The sequence below is a fragment of the Bos taurus genome, chromosome 19 (assembly GCF_002263795.3).
Source record: "Bos taurus isolate L1 Dominette 01449 registration number 42190680 breed Hereford chromosome 19, ARS-UCD2.0, whole genome shotgun sequence".
Lineage (NCBI taxonomy): Eukaryota > Metazoa > Chordata > Mammalia > Artiodactyla > Bovidae > Bos > Bos taurus.
The window spans coordinates 47438637-47459163 of NC_037346.1; the positions used below are offsets into that span (position 1 = coordinate 47438637).

The 20527-nt window shown below is 37.6% G+C and overlaps 1 protein-coding gene across 7 annotated transcripts in view; it reads left to right on the forward strand.

Annotated features, from left to right (window-relative positions):
- The window catches only part of TANC2 (tetratricopeptide repeat, ankyrin repeat and coiled-coil containing 2), a 363973-nt gene that overhangs the window by 37954 nt on the left and 305492 nt on the right, over nucleotides 1-20527 (forward strand). For 6 of the 7 annotated variants that reach the window (XM_010816367.4, XM_005220895.5, XM_005220897.5 and 3 more), the window contains exon 2: nucleotides 2832-2925. In XM_010816367.4, coding sequence (XP_010814669.2) covers nucleotides 2859-2925 — 67 coding nt within the window. In that variant the 5' untranslated portion in view covers nucleotides 2832-2858. Of the gene's footprint in view, nucleotides 1-2831; nucleotides 2926-20527 lie in introns of those variants that run through there. The other variant, NM_001192675.2, reaches the window with a different exon arrangement.

Below are 20527 nucleotides of genomic sequence, written 5' to 3' on the forward strand. Positions count from 1 at the left end.
TATTGGTTTCTGTGTCTAAGATTCCTTTGCCTTCTAAATAATGAAGATATTTCTCCTGTGTTTTCTTCTGAAAGCCTTATGATTTCAGCATTTATGTGATGTTTGATTTACTTTGAATTAACTTTCATGTATAGTGTGTGAGACACAGATCAAGGTTAATTTTTTAAAAATAGATATCTATTTGTTCCAGCACAATTTGTTGAAAAGACTTTGCTTTACCCATGAATGATTGTTGAAAGCGGATGACGGTGTCAGTATAGGTCTTCTTCTGGATTACCTATTGTGTGCCATTGATCTGTTCGATGAGTCTTAGGCCAGTACTGTACTGTCACAGTTACTGGGTCTTGTAAGTGCTTCAGCTTTTTGTTAGTTTTCAAGATTGCTTTGGATGTTCTAGGCTTTTTGCATTACCATATGCATTTTTAGAATCAGCTTCTCAGGTTCCACATACACAGAAAATGCCTGCTGGAATTTGGCTGAGATTGTATTGTTTCTTTAGAACAATATATGGAGAATTTATATTTTAAAGATATTGAACCTTCCATTCTATGAACATAGGATACAGACGTACTGTATTTTACTACACTTTGCTTTATTGTGCTTTGCAGTTACTGTGTTTTGTTTTGTTTGACAAAATTGAAAATTTGTGGCGACCCTGAGCCAAGCAAGTCTGTTTGTACCATTTTTGCAACACTATTTGTTCACTTCATATCTCTGTCACATTTTAGTAATTCTTGCAATGTTGCAAATGTTTTCATTTTTTATTATATTTATTCTGATGATCTGTGATCAATGATCTTTTTAAAATTGAGGTTACAGTATTAGTTTCAGGTATACAGCATAAAGATTCAATAATTTAAAGATTATACTGCATTAAAACTTCTTACAAGACAATGATTATAATTCTGTATGTTATGTAATATCTTGCTTATCTATTTTATGCCCAGTAGTTTGTAGCATATCCCTTATTTGCTTCTCCCATTTGGTAATGCTAATTTATTTTCTATATGTGGTCTATATGTGATGGGATATCTTTTCTCATTTTATATTTAACCTTTATGTGCCCATAGTCTTTTAGTAGAGTATTTAACAGAATAACAACATAATTTGAGTTTAAAGCTACCATCTCACTGTTTCATATTTTATCCACACTTACTATGCTTTTTCTCTCACTTCTTACCTTTGGTTCAGTCATATATGTTAATTATTCTCTCTATTCCACTCCTGACGTTTTTGTTTTTGTTGTTATGCATTGAAAAATCTCTGTGGGATTCCCAGGTGGTACATTGGCATAGAAATACCTGCCAGTGTAGGAGGTGCAAGAAATGTGAGTTTGATCCCTAGGTCGAGAAGATCCCTTGGAGAAGGAAATGGCAACCTACTCCAGTATTCCTGCCTGGAAAATTCCATGAGCAGAGAAGCCTGGTGGGCTACAGTCCATGGGGTCACAAAGTGTTGGACATGACTAAGCACCCACACTCATCATATATTTTAAGCTTAACAAGTTATTAATGTAATTTTTTAAACAATTCTTGTTCATTTATATTTGCCAATATACTTACCTTTTTGTGGCTCTTCCTTCTGTGTTTTTCTAGCTCTCATTTTCCTTCTCTTGGAAGAACTCTGTTTTCGTATTTCTTTTACTGATAAATTCTTTTTGTTCTGAATCACCTTTATTTTAATTTTCAGAATATTTTAAACTGTTCATAGATTTCTTGATTGACACCTCTTTTCCTTCAAAAAATTTAAGAAGTCATTCCATTTTCTGTGTCATTCATCATTGCTGTTGAAAGTTTCCTCTCAGTCTACTGATTGTTGCTTCTTTCAGTGTGTTTATTTTTTCCCCTAGCTGTTTAAAGATGTGGCTTTACATCTTATCAGTATTAGGAAATTCTTGATTATTATCACTTAATATATTGCTTCTTTCTTATTTTCTCCTTTCTTCTGGGATTTTAATGATATGTATATTAGAGTCTTTCAAAGGATTCCATATGCCTCTCATACTCTTCCATATTTTTCAGCCTTTAATTTCTGTGTGCTTTAGTTTGGAAATTTGCTGTTAACCTCTGTTCTAAATTCACATTTGCTCTGTTCAGTCTGCTGCAGGTTTCACGTACTGACACTTGGGAAATTTTGCTGTTAAGAGCAAGCATAAAGGAGCAGTAATTGGACCATGTGGGAATAAAGAGAGGGGCTTACTTATTGGCTTTTGGTTGGGACATACTAGCATGTTTATGTTATGACTGGAGTGATTCTGTAGAGAGAAAAAAATGAAAGCTGTGTGAGAGAGAAAAGAAAGATGATTTTTAGATGAAAGTTCTGAACAAGGTGAGAGAGGACATAGCAAAATTAAGGAGTTTTCTTTTGATGGGAGTGGGACATACAGAGGTTGGTATTAATAGCATATGTGTACTGATGTACTCATGTATCAGTAGTCTTGTGAGATGAAGTTCTTGCTTGACCAGTGGAAAATACACAGCTGCTGTGAGTTCTGGACTCTTACACGTTGGGTGTGTGTTTTGGGGAAAATGTCCAAGAAATGGAGAGTCTTGTGGTAACTGTATTTATAGCTACCTAATTGTTTTCTGTTTCTGTGTACCCTCAGTGATATCTGCCTTTGTCTCTTAGGGTACTCAAGTATTATACTTTAAAGGGAATACCTAAATGTCTAATTAAATTAAATAAGCATTTCTGTCATATAGTTAAAATTTCTGTATTATATATGTAAACAGAGTGGTTAATTCCTGATAGCACATTTAAAATGAATTCTTAATAGTATTTGGATAGCAAACCAAGTTTTCTAACATATTTTCCCACATTTTCTTTTGTAGTTTTGTGAGTCCTAGAATAGTACAACCATGTTTCGGAATAGTCTCAAGATGCTTCTTACTGGAGGAAAATCAAGTCGTAAGAACAGATCAAGTGGTGAGTAACTCTGCTTCATTTATTTTGTGTTATGATTTGGAAAAGAAAGTTCTCTTAGGGATCTGAATTAATGCTACCACAGTTCATATATTTTATTAAATGGCTTATTTATTTTGGAAAAAGTTTACATTCCTATAGGTCGACATATTCTTTATTAAGAAGAATACTTGAACACTCATCAGGAATAGTCAGGTAAATGAAGAGTCTGTGAAGGAAAAATGCTTATTTCAGATATATGAGAGTGTAGTGTTTCTATGTAGTACATATTAAATACCTTCCAGACTTAAATTTACTTTAAGAATTAACCTGTAAAATTATTTCAGTCCCAGATACTCTTTGGGGAATGAGACTAAAAATAATAGAGATAGTCCTCAAAGGGTTATACAAAAAATGATATGTAAATTGGACATTTTTACAATCATTAAAAGATATTTTTTAAAAAAGTGTGTAATTCTTAGACTTTTAAGGTAAAAACAAACCAAACCTGTATAGATGGTTTTTTGGGAGAAATCTTGAAGATTAATACACTACATAGTGGAGAGTGAAAAAGTTGGCTTAAAGCTCAACATTCAGAAAATGAAGATCATGGCATCCGGTCCCATCACTTCATGGGAAATAGATGGGGAAACAGTGGAAACAGTGTCAGACTTTATTTTTCTGGGCTCCAAAATCACTACAGATGGTGACTGTAGCCATGAAATTAAAAGACGCTTACTCCTTGGAAGGAAAGTTATGACCAACCTAGATAGCATATTCAAAAGCAGAGACATTACTTTGCCAACAAAGGTCCATCTAATCAAGGCTATGGTTTTTCCTGTGGTCATGTATGGATGTGAGAGTTGGACTGTGAAGAAGGCTGAGCACCAAAGAAATGATGCTTTTGAACTGTGGTGTTGGAGAAGACTCTTGAGAGTCCCTTGGACTGCAAGGAGATCCAACCAGTCCATTCTGAAGGAGATCAGCCCTGGGATTTCTTTGGAAGGAATGATGCTAAAGCTGAAACTCCAGTACTTTGGCCACCTCATGTGAAGAGTTGACTCATTGGAAAAGACTCTGATGCTGGGAGGGATTGGGGGCAGGAGGAGAAGGGGACGACAGAGGATGAGATGGCTGGATGGCATCACTGACTCGATGGACGTGAGTCTGAGTGAACTCCGGGAGTTGGTGATGGACAGGAAGGCCTGGCGTGCTGCGATTCATGGGGTTGCAAAGAGTCGGACATGACTGAACGACTGATCTGATCTGATCTGATTTGTTTTCTACAAATGGATTGTTGATTTTTATCATATTTTCTTTCATTGACATGTAGCTATTTACAGCATTGTGTTAGTTTCAAGTGTACAACAGCAAGTCAGTATTTTTGCAGATTATATCTCATTTATAGGTTATTATAAGAAAATGGTATAATTCTCTGTTTAGTTCAGTTTGGTCACTCAGTCATGTCCGACTCTTTGCGACCCCATGAACCGCAAAACACCAGGCCTCGCTGTCCATCACCAACTCCACCCAAACCCATGTCCGTTGAGTCGGTGATGCCATCCAACCATCTCATCCTTTTTTGTCCCCTTCTCCTCCTGCCCTCAATCTTTCCCAGCATCAGGGTCTTTTCAAATGAGTCAGCTCTTCTTATCAGGTAGCCAAAGTATTGGAGTTTCAGATTCAACATCAGTCCTTCCAGTGAACACCCATGACTGATCTCCTTTAGGATGGCCTGGTTGAATCTCCTTGCAGTCCAAGGGACTCTCAAGAGTCTTCTCCAATACCATAGTTCAAAAGCATCAATTCTTCGGTGCTCAGCCTTCTTTATAGTCCAACTCTCACATCCGTACATGACCACTGGAAAAACCATAGCCTTGATTAGATGGACCTTTGTTGGCAAAGTAATGTCTCTGCTTTTGAATATGCTGTCTAGGTTGGTCATAACTTTCCTTCCAGGGAGCAAGCGTCTTTTAATTTCATGGCTGCAATCACCATCTGCAGTGATTTTGGAGCCCTCCCAAAAAATAAAGTCAGCCACTGTGTCCACTGTTTCCCCATCTATTTGCCATGAAGTGATGGGACTGGATGCCATGATCTTCATTTTCTGAATGTTGATCTTTAAGCCAACTTTTTCACTCTTCTCTTTCACTTTAATCAATAGCCTCTTTAGTTCTTCTTGACTTTCTGCCATAAGAGTGGTGTCATCTGCATATCTGAGGTTATTGATATTTCTCCCAGCAGTCTTGATTCTAGCTTGTGCTTCCTCCAGCCCAGTGTTTTTCATGATGTACTCTGCATATAAGTTAAATAAGCAGGGTGACAATATACAGCCTTGATGTACTCCTTTTCCTATTTGGAACCAGTCTGTTGTTCCATGTCCAGTTCTAACTGTTGCTTCCTGACCTGTATACAGGTTTCTTAAGAGGCAAGTCAAGTGATCTGGTATTCCCATCTCTTAAAGAATTTTCCATAGTTTATTGTGATCCACACAGTCAAAGGCTTTGGCATAGTCAATAAAGCAGAAATAGATGTTTTTCTGGAACTCTCTTGCTTTTTCCATGATTCAGCGGATGTTGGCAATTTGATCTCTGGTTCCTCTGCCTTTTCTAAAACCAGCTTGAACATCAGGAAGTTCACGGTTCACATATTGCTGAAGCCTGGCTTGGAGAATTTTGAGCATTACTTTACTAGCATGTGAGATGAGTGCAATTGTGCAGTAGTTGAGCACTCTTTGGCATTGCCTTTCTTTGGGATTGGAATGAAAACTGACCTTTTCCAGTCCTGTGGCCACTGCTGAGTATTCCAAATTTGCTGGCATATTGAGTGCAGCACTTTCACAGCATCATCTTTCAGGATTTGAAATAGCTCAACTGGAATTCCATCACTTCTACTCACTTTGTTCATAGTGATACTTTCTAAGGCCTACTTGACTTCACATTCCAGGATGTCTGGCTCTAGATGAGTGATCACACCTTCGTGATTATCTGGGTCATGAAGATCTTTTTTGTACAGTTCTTCTGTGTATTCTTGCCACCTCTTCTTTATATCTTCTGCTTCTGTTAGGTCCCTACCATTTCTGTCCTTTAATGACCCCATCTTTGCATGAAATGTTCCCTTGGTATCTAATTTTCTTGAAGAGATCTCTAGTCTTTCCCATTCTGTTGTTTTCCTCTATTTCTTTGCACTGATCCCTGAGGAAGGCTTTCTTATCTCTCCTTGCTATTCTTTGGAACTCTGCATTCAAATGGGTATATCTTTCCTTTTCTCCTTTGCTTTTCGCTTTCCTTTTTTTCACAGCTATTTGTAAGGCCTCTTCAGACAGCCATTTTGCTTTTTTGCATTTCTTTTCCATGGGGATGGTCTTGATTCCTGTCTCCTGTGCAATGTCATGAACCTCCGTTCATAGTTCATCAGGCACTCTATCAGATCTAGTCCCTTAAATCTATTTGTCACTTCCACTGTATAGTCATAAGGGATTTTATTTAGGTCATACCTGAATGGTCTAGTGGTTTTCTCCACTTTCTTCAATTTCAGTCTGAATTTGGCAATAAGGAGTTCATGATCTGAGCCACAGTCCGCTCCTGGTCTTGTTTTTGCTTACTGTATGGAGCTTCTCCATCTTTGGCTGCAAAGAATATAATCAATCTGATTTCAGTGTCAACCATCTGGTGATGTCCATGTGTAGAGTCTTCTCTTGTGTTGTTGGAAGAGGGTGTTTGCCAAGACCAGTGCATTCTCTTGGCAGAACTCTACTAGCCTTTGCCCTGCTTCATTCTGTATTCCAAGGGCAAATTTGCCTGTTACTCCAGGTGTTTCTTGACTTCCTACTTTTGCATTCCAGTCCCCTATAATGAAAAGGACATCTCTTTTGGGTGTTAGTTCTAGAAGGTCTTGTAGGTCTTCATGGAACCATTCAACTTCAGCTTCTTCAGCATTACTGGTCAGGGCCTAGCCTTGGATTACCGTGATATTGAATGGTTTGCCTTGGAAACATACAGAAATCATTCTGTCATTTTTGAGATTGCATCCAAGTACTGCATTTCAGACTCTTTTGTTGACTATGATGGCTACTCCATTTCTTCTAAGGGATTCCTGCCCACGGTAGTAGATATAATGGTCATCTGGGTTAAATTCACCCATTCCAGTCCAGTAAATCCTTCTTTCTATTATATTCTTTTAAGCTTTTCTGTTTCCTATTTTTATGCATTTCACAAGTTTTCGTGGGTGGTATGGGTTTCCCTGGTGGCTCAGTCTTAAAGAATCTGCCTGCAGTGCAGTTGACACAGAAAACTGAGGTTTGATCCCTGGGTCAGATCCTCTGGAGAAGGAAATGGCAGCCACTTTGGTATTCTTGCCCGGAATATCCCACGGACAGAGGAGCCTGGCAGGCTACTATCCATAAGATCGCAAAGAGTTGGACACAACTGAAGTGACTTAGCATAGCATTGTTCGTATATTCTTTATCATTCTCTTCAAAATATCTTTTAGCACTGCTTGTAATTTCTTCTTGACCCATAGGTATTTAAAGTATAATTGTTTATTTCCAAATAGTTGATGATTTCCTCGTCATCTTATTATTAACTTAGCTAATTGTACTCTTATCAGAGAAGCTATCCTGTATTATTTTACTGTTTTTATATTTATTGAGGTTTTCCTTATAGCTTTGCATACAGTCAGTTTTGTCTGATGTTCTTGATGAACCCAGTAATGTGGATTCTGCAGTTACTGGGTACAGTGTAGGTCATTTTTGTAAATCAGATCAGATCAGATCAGTCGCTCAGTCATGTCCGACTCTTTGTGACCCCATGAATCACAGCATGCCAGGCCTCCCTGTCCATCACCAACTCCCGGAGTTCACTGAGACTCAACGTCCATCGAGTCAGCAATGCCATCCAGCCATCTCATCCTCTGTCGTCCCCTTCTCCTCCTGCCCCCAATCCCTCCCAGCATCAGAGTCTTTTCCAATGAGTCAACTCTTCGCATGAGGTGGCCAAAGTACTGGATCCTCAAATGTTTTATGTCCTAACTTTTTAAAAAATTATTTACTAAGAAAGGTATGATTAAATCCTATACTATGATTATGGAATTGTCTATATCTGGAAGCTTTCTTATTAGGGAAGATCCCTGGAGTAGGAAATGGCAACCTACTCCAGTATTCTTGCCTGGAGAATCCCATGAACAGAGGAGCCTAGCGGGCTATAGTCCATGGAATCGCAAAGTCGGACATGACTGAGCCACTAACACACACACACACGCATGCACACACACCCAATGATGAAATGTTCCTCTTTATTTTTAATAATGCCTTTTGCTTGAAAGTTGACTTTGTCTAATGTTAACATAGCTGTCTGGCATTGTTTGGATAGTATTTTAAGGCATAATTTGTTCTATTCTTTTATTTTCAACATATCTATATAGTTATACTGTTAGTAGCACATAGTTGAATTTTCTTTTTGTATTCATATAAGTTTTTCCTCTCAAAGGAGATGTTGGAATTCATTTACATTAATTCAGCCAGTGATACAGACTTCCCTCGTAGTGCATTCAGTAAAGAATCTGTCTGCAATGCAGGAGACCCAGGTTTAATTCCTGGGTCCGGAAGATCCCCTAGAGAAGGAAAAGACAATCCATTCCACTCTTCTTGCCTTAAGAATCTCATGGACAGAGGAGCCTGGCAGGCTACAGCCCATGGGGTTGCAAGAGGCAGACATGATTTAGTGATTAAACCACCACCAACCAGGGGTATATCTGGGGTTGAATATAACATTGCTCTTTGTTTAGTGCTAGTCCTGCTGGTTCTGTGCTTTCCCCCCCTCTCTTTTATTGCTTTATTTTGTATTGATCAGAATATTTTTTATATTCCATATCTCTCCCTACTGATTTGGGGATTATGAAGTCTTATTATAATTCATTCAGTAACCACTTTAAGGTTAAAACATCAATCAAAGTTTGGTGTCAATTGGTACTTTTACCCTCTCCTTGGACAATGCAAGTCTTAGAATCTTTACATTAGTTTAAATAGTTTGTATTTAAACTCCACAAGACATTATTATTGTTGTTTTATGTAGTCACTGTTATATAGATTTATTCACAGATTTGACCTTTTTATTGATATTTATTCCCTCCTTCCTTCACTGTCTAGATGGAATCACCAAATTTCTTTTTGTTTATAGAACACCCTTTATAATTTCCTTTAGTTGGAATCTTGGTGTGGCAAATTTGCTTCAGTTGTCTGAAAACACCTTTATTTTGCCTTTATTTTTGCAGGATGTTTTTGCTGGGAGTGGAATTATATATTTTCACCTGTTTTCTTTCAGCACTTTGAAATATTGTTCATTGTCTTCTGGCTTCTTGAATAACTTCTGGTGAAAAGTTAGCTGTCACTCTAAATGCTCTCTGCAATCTGTCTTTTATCTCTTTGTTTTTAGTTTTCTAGATGTTACATTGATGTGTGTAGGAGTGCTTTTCTTTTTAATTTTTCTTTGTTTAGCTTCTGTTTATGTTTGGTAGGGTTTTCCGAATATGTGGCTTGATGACTTTCATCAGTTTGGGAAAATTATTTCTCATTATCTTTTTAAATTTTATTTTTCCCCCTTTTCTATTTGTTCTTGATAGACTACATGTGTGCCATTTATGTCTCTTACACTTTCTTTCTATCCTTTTGACTCTGTGGTTTATGTTGGATAGTATAAAAAAATCTGTTTTTGTTGTTGTTGTTCAGTCGCTAAGTCATGTATGACTCTTTGCAACCTCATGGACTGTAACATGCCAGGATCCTCTGTCTTCCACTAGTTCCCAGAGTTTAATCAAATTCATGTCCATTGAGTTGGGTGATGTTATCTAACTATCTCTTCCTCCGCCACCCCCTTTTCCCTTTGCCTTCAATCTTTCCCAGCATCAAAGTCTTTTCCAGTGAGTTGGCTTTTCTCATCAGGTGGTCAAAGTAGTGGAGCTTCAGCTTCAACATCAGCCCTTCCAATTAATATTCAGGGTTGATTTCCTTTCAGTCAGTTCAGTTCAGTCACTCAGTTGTGTCCGACTCTTTGCGACCCCATGGACTGCAACATTCCAGGCCTCCCTGTCCATCACCAACTCACAGAGTTTACTCAAACTCATGTCCATTGAGGCAGTGATGCCATCCAACCATCTCATCCTGTGTCGTCCACTTCTCCTGCCTTCAGTCTTTCCCAGCATCAGGGTCTTTTCCAGTGAGTCAGTTCTTCGCATCAAGAATGGCCAAAGTATTGGAGTTTCAGCTTCAACATGAGTCCTTCCAATGAACATTCAGAACTGATTTCCTTTAGGATGGACTGGTTGGATCTCCTTGCCGGGCCAAGGGACTCTCAAGAGTCTTCTCCAACACCACAGTTCAAAAGCATCAGTTCTTTGGCACTCAGCTTTCTTTAGAGTCCAACTCTCACATCCATACACTACTGGAAAAATCATAGCTTTGACTAAATGGACCTTTGTTGGCAAAGTAATGTCTCTGCTTTTTAACATGCTGTCTAGGTTGGTCATAACTTTTCTTCCAAGGAGCAGGAGTCTTTTTATGTCGTGACTGCAGTCACCATCTGCAGTGGTTTTCGGCCCAAGAAAATAAAGTCAGCCACTGTTTCCACTGTTTCTCCATCTATTTGCCATGAAGTGATGGGACTGGATGCCATGATCTTAGTTTTCTGAATATTGAGCTTTAAGCCAACTTTTTCACTCTCCTCTTTCACTTTCATCAAGAGGCTCTTTAGTTCTTCTTCACTTAATCAGTGGGGAACTGATTTCCTTTAGGATTGACTAGTTTGATCTTCTTGCTGTCCAAGGGACTCTCAAGAGTCTTCTCCAGCACCACCATTCAAAAACATCAGTTCTGGTGCTTAGTCTTCTTTATGGTCCAACTCTCACATCCATACATGACTACTGGAAAAGCCATACGCATCTTTGTCAGCAGCACCTTTGTCAGCAGAATGATGTCTCTGCTTTTTAATACAGTGTCTTGGAGAAGGCAATGGCAACCCACTCCAGTGTTCTTGCCTGGAGAATCCCAGGGACGGCAGAGCCTGGTGGGCTGCCGTCTATGGGGTCGCACAGAGTCGGACACAACTGAAGCGACTTAGCAAGGAGCAAGTGTCTTTTAATTTCATAGCTGTGGTCACCATCTGCGGTGATTTTGGAGCCAAAAAAATAGAATTTGTCACTGTTTCTACTTTCTCCTTTTCTATTTGCCGTGAAATGATGGGACCAGATGCCATGAACTTAGTTTTTTGCATGTCAGTTTTAAGTCAACTTTTTCAGTGTCCTCTTTCACCCCCATCAAGAGACTCTATAGTTCCTCTTCATTTTCTGCCATCAGAGTGGTATCATCTGCATATCTGAAGTTGTTGATGTTTTTCCCAGTAATGTTGATTCCAGCTTGTGATTCGTCCAGCCCAGCATTTTGCATAATATACTCTGCATGTAAGTTAAATAAGCAGGGTGACAATATACAGCCTTGACATACTGCTTTCCAAGTTTTGTACCAGTCCATTTGTTTCATGTCCAGTTCTGCCCCTCCCCACCACCCCCATCAAGTCCAGTTAAAACTATTGCTTTTGACCCACATACAGATTTCTCAGGAGATAAGTAAGGTGCTCTGGTATTCCTATCTCTTTAAGAATTTTCCACAGCTTGTTGTGATCCATACAGTCAAAGGCTTTAGTGTAGTCAGTGTAGCAGAAATAGATTTTTTTCTGGAACTCCTTTGCTTTCTCCTTGATCCAGAGAATGTTGACAATTTGATCTCTGGTTCTTCTGCCGCTTTGAAACCCAGTTTGTACATCTGGAAGATCTCAATTCACATAATGGTGTAGCCGTGCTTGAAGAATTTTGAGCATAACCTTGCCAGCATGTGAAATGAGCACAGTTGTATGGGAGTTTGAACATTCTTTGGCATTGCAATCTCAAAGAAGGGAAATGCCAAAGAATGTTTGTTCACTGATTCATTCTTCATTGGTCTATAATCTGCTTTTAACTGCATTCAGTTCTTAATTTTAGTTTTTGTACATTTCAGTTCTAGAAATTCCATTTTCTTTATTAATTTTAAGTTTGCAGAAAAGTTGCAACAATAATGCAAAAAACTCCATATACCCTCCCACAGATTCATGAACTTTTCACTGTATTTGTGTCAGCATTCTCTTTCCATATGTACATACACAGAGCGTCTCCTCTCCTCTACTTCACCTTTTATGTCTCACTCACTCTTTTTTATTTTTTTTATGTGGCTTTTTATATGTTTTATTTTACAATAGAAAGCTTTTAAACATTCTTTTGCAAAACAAAGAATAAATGTGTGAAGTAAATCTATTTAGCCTCCTAAATTCTTTTTTCTTGGTAAAACTATGGTTTATCAGACTGTTTGTTCAGAACAAATAAGTATATGTGTGTTCTGGGAATGTGTTTTCAAGAATTATTACAATCTAATCAATCAACAAATGTTTATTAAGTACCTACTCTGAACAACAGAGAAGGCAATGGCAACCCACTCCAGTACTCTTGCCTGGAAAATCCCATGGAAGGAGGAGCCTGGTAGGCTGCAGTCTACAGGGTCTCTAAGAGTCCGGCATGACTGAGTGACTTCACTTTCACTTTTCACCTTCATGCATTGGAGAAGGAAATGGCAACCCACTCCAGTGTTCTTGCCTGGAGAATCCCAGGGACAGAGGAGCCTAGTGGGCTGCCGTCTATGGAGTCAAACAGAGTCGGACACGCCTGAAGCGACTTAGCTGCAGCAGCAGCAGCAGCAGTCTGTACAAGATTCCACTGGAATTGTTTCATTGGCTTATATCTTCAGGTATTTGAAGATGGGTCAAATGCATCATGCCCCTTTACTCTTAAAAACTTCAGTATGTATTTCTTAAGGAGATTACTTTTTATAACCACAGTACATGGATTCACCTCAAGCAATTGTTGATATAATACTTTCATCTTATTTACCATTTATTCTCTAAATTTTGTCAGTTTACCTAGTGACTTTTAAATAGAATTTTATCCCTTCCTTTCCAAGATGCAGTCCAGAATAAGGTATTACATTACTTGTTACGTCTTTTTACTCTCATTTAATTTGTTATGGTTTCATAGCCTTTCTTGACATGTTTGAAGAATAACTGAACTGCTCCTAATTGTACTTTTTTTTTTTGCAATGATTAGATTCAGGTTATATATCTGTGGTCTGAATGTTACATAAATGTATGTTGTTTTCTTCTTAGGGTATTATAGCTGGAGGCACACAATGTCCATCTGTTACTCATATGTGATTCTGATGACCAAATCAGGGTACTCTCTACTTTCTCTGCTGTACAGATATGAATTTTCCCTTTTAACTTGAAAACAATTTATAGATAGACACCATCAGGTTTTTTTTTTAATTCTTTCTGTTCTTTGTGAGTAGTATTTCAATCTTGTCTCTTAACCTGTCTGAACAATGGTAAGTTGCTATTTATATCTGTATCTGTCTTAAAGTCTGTACCTATGATAGACACTCTAAATATATCTGTTTCTCTTGGATTTTACTTACATAATTATATTTCCTCCTATGCCAATTTGTGTGTGTGTGTGTGTGTGTGTGAGCTTTTTATTTTGGGTTAATTTTATCTTTATAGAAGAGTTGCCAAGATAGTACAGAGAATTCCTGTATACTCTTTACCTGGTTTTCCCTATTGTTGCATCTGTGTTACCATGGTGCATTTGTCAAAACTAAGAAACCAACATTGGTACATTGCTATTAACTAAACTCCAGATTTCTATGGATTTCATTAGCTTTTTCATTAAAGTCCTCATTGTGTTCCAGAATTGAATCCAGAGAACTATATAGCATTTACTTATTGCATCTCTCCAAACACTGATTGGATTTGACAGAAGACAAATAATAGTTGACATCACCATACTGGTTAAGTTCCCCCAACTCCACTGACCACATTTTGAAAGAGGCGCACACGTGTGCGCACACACACACACGCATACACACACACACTGGTTAAGTTCCCCCAACTCCACTGACCACATTTTGAAAGAAGCGCACACGTGCGCACGCGTGCACACACACACACACACACACACTCACTCACTCACTCACTCACTCACTCACACATGTCAGAGATCTGAACTGCCCTCAAATTTGACATTTAAAGAAATAGTTTATCCAAAATTTGTCTTCTGGTCAAGAACTGTGATTTTCTTAGTTTTTCACTTTTGATACCAGCAGTAGGATTTTCTGTCCCTTCATAGCAATTAATCCATATAAAATAGGTAGTAGGAAAAGACTAAAGCCATATTAAGATGCAGATGCTGGGTAGACTTTTTGCCCTGAGCACTAGTGTGAGTGATTCATTTCTAAATACTACGCTTATTAGAGGTAGGCACCAAATTTGTGCTTTAGCAGTTACAATTACCAGTCGTTGTATTCTAGACATTTGAACAACTGCTGCTTTAGTAGCGATCATATTATTGAACCCATATATGTCAAGATTCTACTATAGTATTAAAGCTTATTATTTTGATTTACTAGGCATTTAATTATGTCTATAATGATTTTGGGGGGTCTTATTCTACTATTTTTTCTTTTCCATGGTTTTTCATGTGAAATGTTTATAATTTAGAGTAGTTATAAAAATAGTGATTTGTGTTCTGTATTGCAGGAATTTGTAGAGAAGCAGTCTGTTTTTCTTAAAGTGTTCACTGAGAAATTCCAAAGCAAGAATAAATTTGATATTAAAAGGAAAAAATGTGTTTATGGAATGATATCATTATTGTTTTCATCATCACAGTTTTTTTTTCTTTAATCATTAGTGAATAATTGGGTGGGTGCTTTATTCTTTATATTATTATTTTTGGCTCATGGCATATTTTTAAAATTAGTAAGGTAAGTTTTCTCATGGCTTAATCATTTGTTTTGTTTTAGAGAACCATTTTAATTTTTACTTTGAAAAGAATTCATAATAAAGGAAATTGGGTATTCTAATTTGTTCTTTGAATAGTTGATCTGAACTTTTATGTGGGCCACTAGATGAAGATTTAAAAAATAGATTTTATGTCAAGTAATAACAAATGAATTTTCTTAGGCAAAGTTTTCCCTCAAAGGACATGTGAATATCAACTTTGAATTTTGTAGCTTACTTCAGATTTATAATGTGGAAATTGTTTCTGATGTGTGTAGGACTTGGAACTCTTGTGAAAAGACAACTGTGTGGTTCTTTTGAATTATGAGTGATAAAGGAAAAATATGTGTTTTTGTGTTTTATAAAATTTAAATATTTATATATTTTTAACTGTTATTTTTATTGTTTACAATCATGCAAGTAATTAGTAAAAGTTCCAGTATGGTTCTTTGATATAACTAATGCCACTATTTGGTATCATTGTTTTGGTAAATCATCATTCAGGTATGAGGGGAAAAAATACTATCAAGTTCAGATTATTCAGGAATTCAAAAAGTATAGTACCCCTAGTATAACACAGCCATTGGAAGAAAAAAATATCTTGAGGCTATCTCCTTTCCAAAATAAAAAATGAGCATGAGAAAGCAGAAATGCAGAAAGAAAAGTAAGCAAACTAAATAAAACTATAGTTAAATGTAAATAATTCCTGATAATATACTACAAGTAGAATTTGTTCCAGGAAAGCAAAGATGTTTCTGTGTCAGAAAATCAACACAAGTTTTTACTTAGAAAAAAAAATAAAACCACATTATTATATCATTATATTCTGCTAAAGCATTTTATAAATCTGAGCAACCATTAAAAACATCATTAATATAGAAGGATACTTTAATAAAGGGTATTCACCAAATCCAACAGCAAATACCATTCTAAACAAAAATGAATCAGCCATTTCCATAAAAACAGAAACATAATAGAGATTTCTCCTATTATCAACCTTTTTCAAAATTGTTTAGAAGTTCCTAGTATCCAGTAAAGACAAGAAATTGGAAAAGACAAGACAACGCCATTTTTATTTTTAGGCAAGGTATAAAAACCCAGAATCCAGTAAATATCTATTAGAAATAATAATGTAATTTGGCAAGGTGATTGACACTTTTAGGTCTGCCAGTATTTACTGATTAGGAATGTAAATGAGAAAAAAAAATTACATTCACAGGTATAACAGCCATCAAATTCTCAGGAATAGATTTAACAGGAAACTTTATTGAAGTGTGTAAGACTTTGGTTCAGTTCAGTTGCTCAGTCATGTCCAACTCTTTGCGACCCCATGGACCGCAGCACGCCAGGCTTCCCTGTAAGACTTGGACAGATGGAAAGACATATCATGCTTCTGGATTTACATATATTTATTTCAGTTCCATTCAGGAAACAGGTTCATTTTCAGTTGGATTCAGTTCAGTTCAGTTGCTCAGTTGTGTCTGACTCTGCAACCCCATGGACTACAGCACATGAGGCTTCCCTATCCATCACCAACTCCTGGAGCTTGCTCAGACTCAATATCCATCGAGTCGGTGATGCCATCCAGCCATCTCATCCTCTTTTGTCCCCTTCTCCTACTGCCTTCAATCTTTCCCAGCATCAGGGTCTTTTCCAGTGAGTCAGTTCTTCACATCAGGTGGCCAAAGTATTGGAGTTTCAGCTTTAGCATCAGTCTTTCCAGTGTATATTCAGGGATGATTTCCTTTACAGTTGACTGGTTTGATCTTGCTGTCCAAGGAACTCTTTAAGAGTCTTTTCCAGCACCACAGTTGAGAAGCATTAGTTCTTTGGTGCTCAGCTTTCTTTACAGTCCAACTCTCATATCCATACATGACTACTGGAAAAACCATCAGTTCAGTTCAGTTCAGTCGCTTAGTCATGTCCGACTCTTTGTGACACCATGGACTGCACCACACCAGGCCTCCCTGTCTATCACCACCTCCTGGAGCCTACTCAAACTCATGTCCATTGAGTTGGTGATGCCATCCAACCATCTCATCCTCTGTTGGCCCCTTCTCCTCCCACCTTCAATCTTTCCCAGCATCAGGGTCTTTTCAAATGAGTCAGTTCTTTGCATCAGGTGGTGAAAGTATTGGAGTTTCAGGTTCAGCCCTTTCAATGAATATTCAGGACTGATTTCCTTTAGGATGGACTGGCTGGATCTCCTTGCTGTCCATGGGATCTCAAGAGTCTTCTCCAACACCACAGTTCAAAAACATCAATTCTTCCACCCTCAGCTTTCTTTATAGTCCAACTCTCACGTCCATACATGACTACTAGAAAAGCCATAGCTTTGACTATATGGACCTTTGTTGGTAAAGTTATGTCTCTGCTTTTTAATATGCTGTCTAGGTTGATCACGACTTTTCTTCCAAGGAGCAAGTGTGTTTTAGTTTCATGGCTGCAGTCACCATCTGCAGTGATTTTGGAGCCCAAGAAAATTGTCTGTCACTGTTTCTATTGTTTCCCCATCTATTTGCCATGAAGTGATGGGACCAGATGCCATGATCTTAGTTTTCTGAATGTTGAGTTTTAAGCCAACTTTTTAAGAGGCTCTTTAGTTCCTCTTTGTTTTCTGCCATAAGGGTGGTGTCATCTGAATATCTGGGGTTGTTGGTATTTCTCCCAGCAGTCTTGATTTCAGCTTGTGCTTCATCCAGCCCGGCATTTCACATGATTTACTCTGCCTAGACATTAAATAAGCCAGGTGACAATATACAGCCTTGATGTTCTCCTTTCCCAATTTGGAACCACTGCGTTGTTCCATGTCTGGTTCTAACTGTTGCTTCTTGACCTGCATACGGACTTCTCAGGAGGCAGGTAAGGTGGTCTGGTATTCCTGTCTCTTGAAGAATCTTCCACGGCTTGTTGTGATCCATACAGTCAAATGTTTTAGCATAGCCAGTGAAACAGAAGTAAAATAACTTTAAAATTCTATGGAAGAATAAGTGAAAATAATGAAGTATGAAAAGGAATCATTGATTCTGGTATGACTTATAAGATATTAAAACTGATAAAAATGCATGGTTACATAGGCAAATAGGCTATATTTGTCTAGGACAGAGAGGAAGAAAACCATAGGATTAATAAGGCCAGAGCATTATTGCCGCTTCATTTTGTGGAGCTGTCCGACACATTGTAGGACACAAATGCCATTATGACCAAAAGATACCTTCTGAATGTTGAACAGCCAAAATCTGTCTTTGATTTGGACTTAAGGTAGAGATAGAATGGAGGTATTGGAGTGGAATTGCTGGTCATTTGGAGAAAGGTGCAGGGTTTTGTGTGAACAAGTGCTTTTGTTTCTTTGGGGTAAATGTCCACGAGTACAGTTCCTAGGACATGTTTTAGTTGCATGTTTTGTTTTTAAAGAAAGTTCCATCTTTTTTTCAGAGTGTCTGTACCATTTTACATTCCCACCAGCAGTGTGCAGATAATCTAATTTCTTTGCATCCTTGGTAGCGTTTGGTGTTGTCACTGTGTATGTTGGTATCTCACTGTGGTTCTAGTCTGTGTTTCCCTAGTGACTCAGTGATACTGAGCATCTTTTCATGTGCTTATTTGCTTTCTGTATGTCTTCTTTGGTGAAATATCTCTCCATGGCTTTTGGTTGTCTTCTGGTTGAGTTATTGTTGTTCATGTGTTAGGTTTTGAGGGTTCTTTATGTAATATATTCTAGACTTTGTCAGATAACGTTTTTTGCAAATATTTTCTGTCAGCCTATTGATTGTGTTTCTAACCCCTTAGCAGTCTTTTCATAAAGTTTTTAACATGATGAAGTCCAGTTTATTGTTTTACTTTCATAGATCATGATTTAGTTTCTGTCAACAGATACTTACTTGTTAATCACTAAGTACTGGGTAGTCAAGGCTATGGTTTTTCCAGTAGTCATGTATGGACGTGAGAGTTGGACTATAAAGAAAGCTGAGGGCGGAAGAATTGATGCTTTTGAACTGTGGTGTTGGAGAAGACTCTTGAGAGTCCCTTGGACTGCAAGGAGATCCAACCAGTACATCCTAAAGGAGATCAGTCCTGAGTGTTCAATGGGAGGACTGACGTTGAAGCTGCAACTCCAATACTTTGGCCACCTGATGCAAAGAGCTGACTCATTGGAAAAGACCCTGATGCTGGGAAACACTGAGGGCAGGAGGAGAAGGGGATGACAGAGGATGAGATGGTTGGATGGCATCACTGCCTCAATGGTCATGAGTTTGGGTAAACTCCAGGAGTTGGTGATGGACAGGGAGGCCTGGCGTGCTGCGGTTCATGGGGTCGCAAAGAGTCGGGCATGACTGAGCAACTGAAGTGAACTGAGTATACTCTCTGAAATATGAAATCTCTTGATATTTGAGTTTGAGTTAATTTCTCTTTAATCACTTTATGAGCAAAAACTCTGCCCATCTGTGAAAATAGGGCAGTTTGTTAGAAGAATTTCTTATAGGCATTCCACCTCCCCTCCTCACTGCCCCTAATTGGGCATTGAAATTAATTAAAACCTTCATTGCTCTCCGAATAGTGAATGCTCATAACAAACTATAAAGAAATATGTACAGTAGTATTCATATAAATATATTTATGCTATAAAAGTATCTTTTTCCTTCCAGGGACAGTAAGTTTTATTTCACTAATAAACCATGAAATTACAGCATAAGCTTTTCAAGGGTTTTTACCTTTTCTGTACCTTGGTCTAACAAATTTGGTTAGAAAACACTCCTATTTAATATGAGGAAAGGATTTTCTTATTTAATTATAGAGCTGCAACATCTTTTGTAATAAAACCCAAACCTGTCATATTTTTATTGACTGCTGTTTCACTTTCTGGTCCTTGCCTGTCTATTTACCCAATCTATTTTGTCAGTTGAGAAGTCTACTCTTTATGAAATTCATTTGTCCTTGCCAATTAAGATCGGCTGTCATAGAATTTGAGGTGAAAAGTCATTAGTGAAAGTGACAGAGTGTGCCTGTATTAAAGAGAAGAAGGATTCTTATTTGGTGGTAGGCTGCGAAAATGAATATGACTGAGAGTGAAGAAAAGTGGTGAGAACCTTGAAATTGCATTTTGAAACATATCTGATTTGACTGGTTTTATTTATATTTCAGGTATTTGTAGCAGTTTAGCAATTAAACTAATATCACTTCTCATCAGATAGACACATACACTTGCACTCATGTTTTCACCTCTATTTCCAATTTTATTTTTGTCCTATTTATTCAGAGTTGTTTGAGCTATGCTAAACTTCACAAGATGAATTGTCATGACTTCATCTTTTACTGTGCTTCATGTATCATATAAATTATTTATTTCTTGAAAGTTTATTGGAACTCAGACATAAAAATGGCTAGCCTGAGTTTCTTGGGGTTTTTTTTAGGTAGTTTTTTGACAATATTTTTTATTTTATTGTCATCAGTCTAATTAGGTTTCCTCTAGACCAGCTTGGATAATTTATTATTTTCCTAGAAAGTGTCCATTTCATCTGTTCATGGCATTTCCCAGTCAAGAATCCTGGAGTGGCTTGCCATTTCCTTCTCCAGAGGATCTTCCTGACCCAGGGGTCGAATTATTATTTGATTTATAATATTCTCCTTATTAATTTTTTACATAGTGTGATTTTATTGGAACATAGCCACACCCATTTGTGATAGAGACTGTACAGTCCACACTCCTGAAATATTTATGA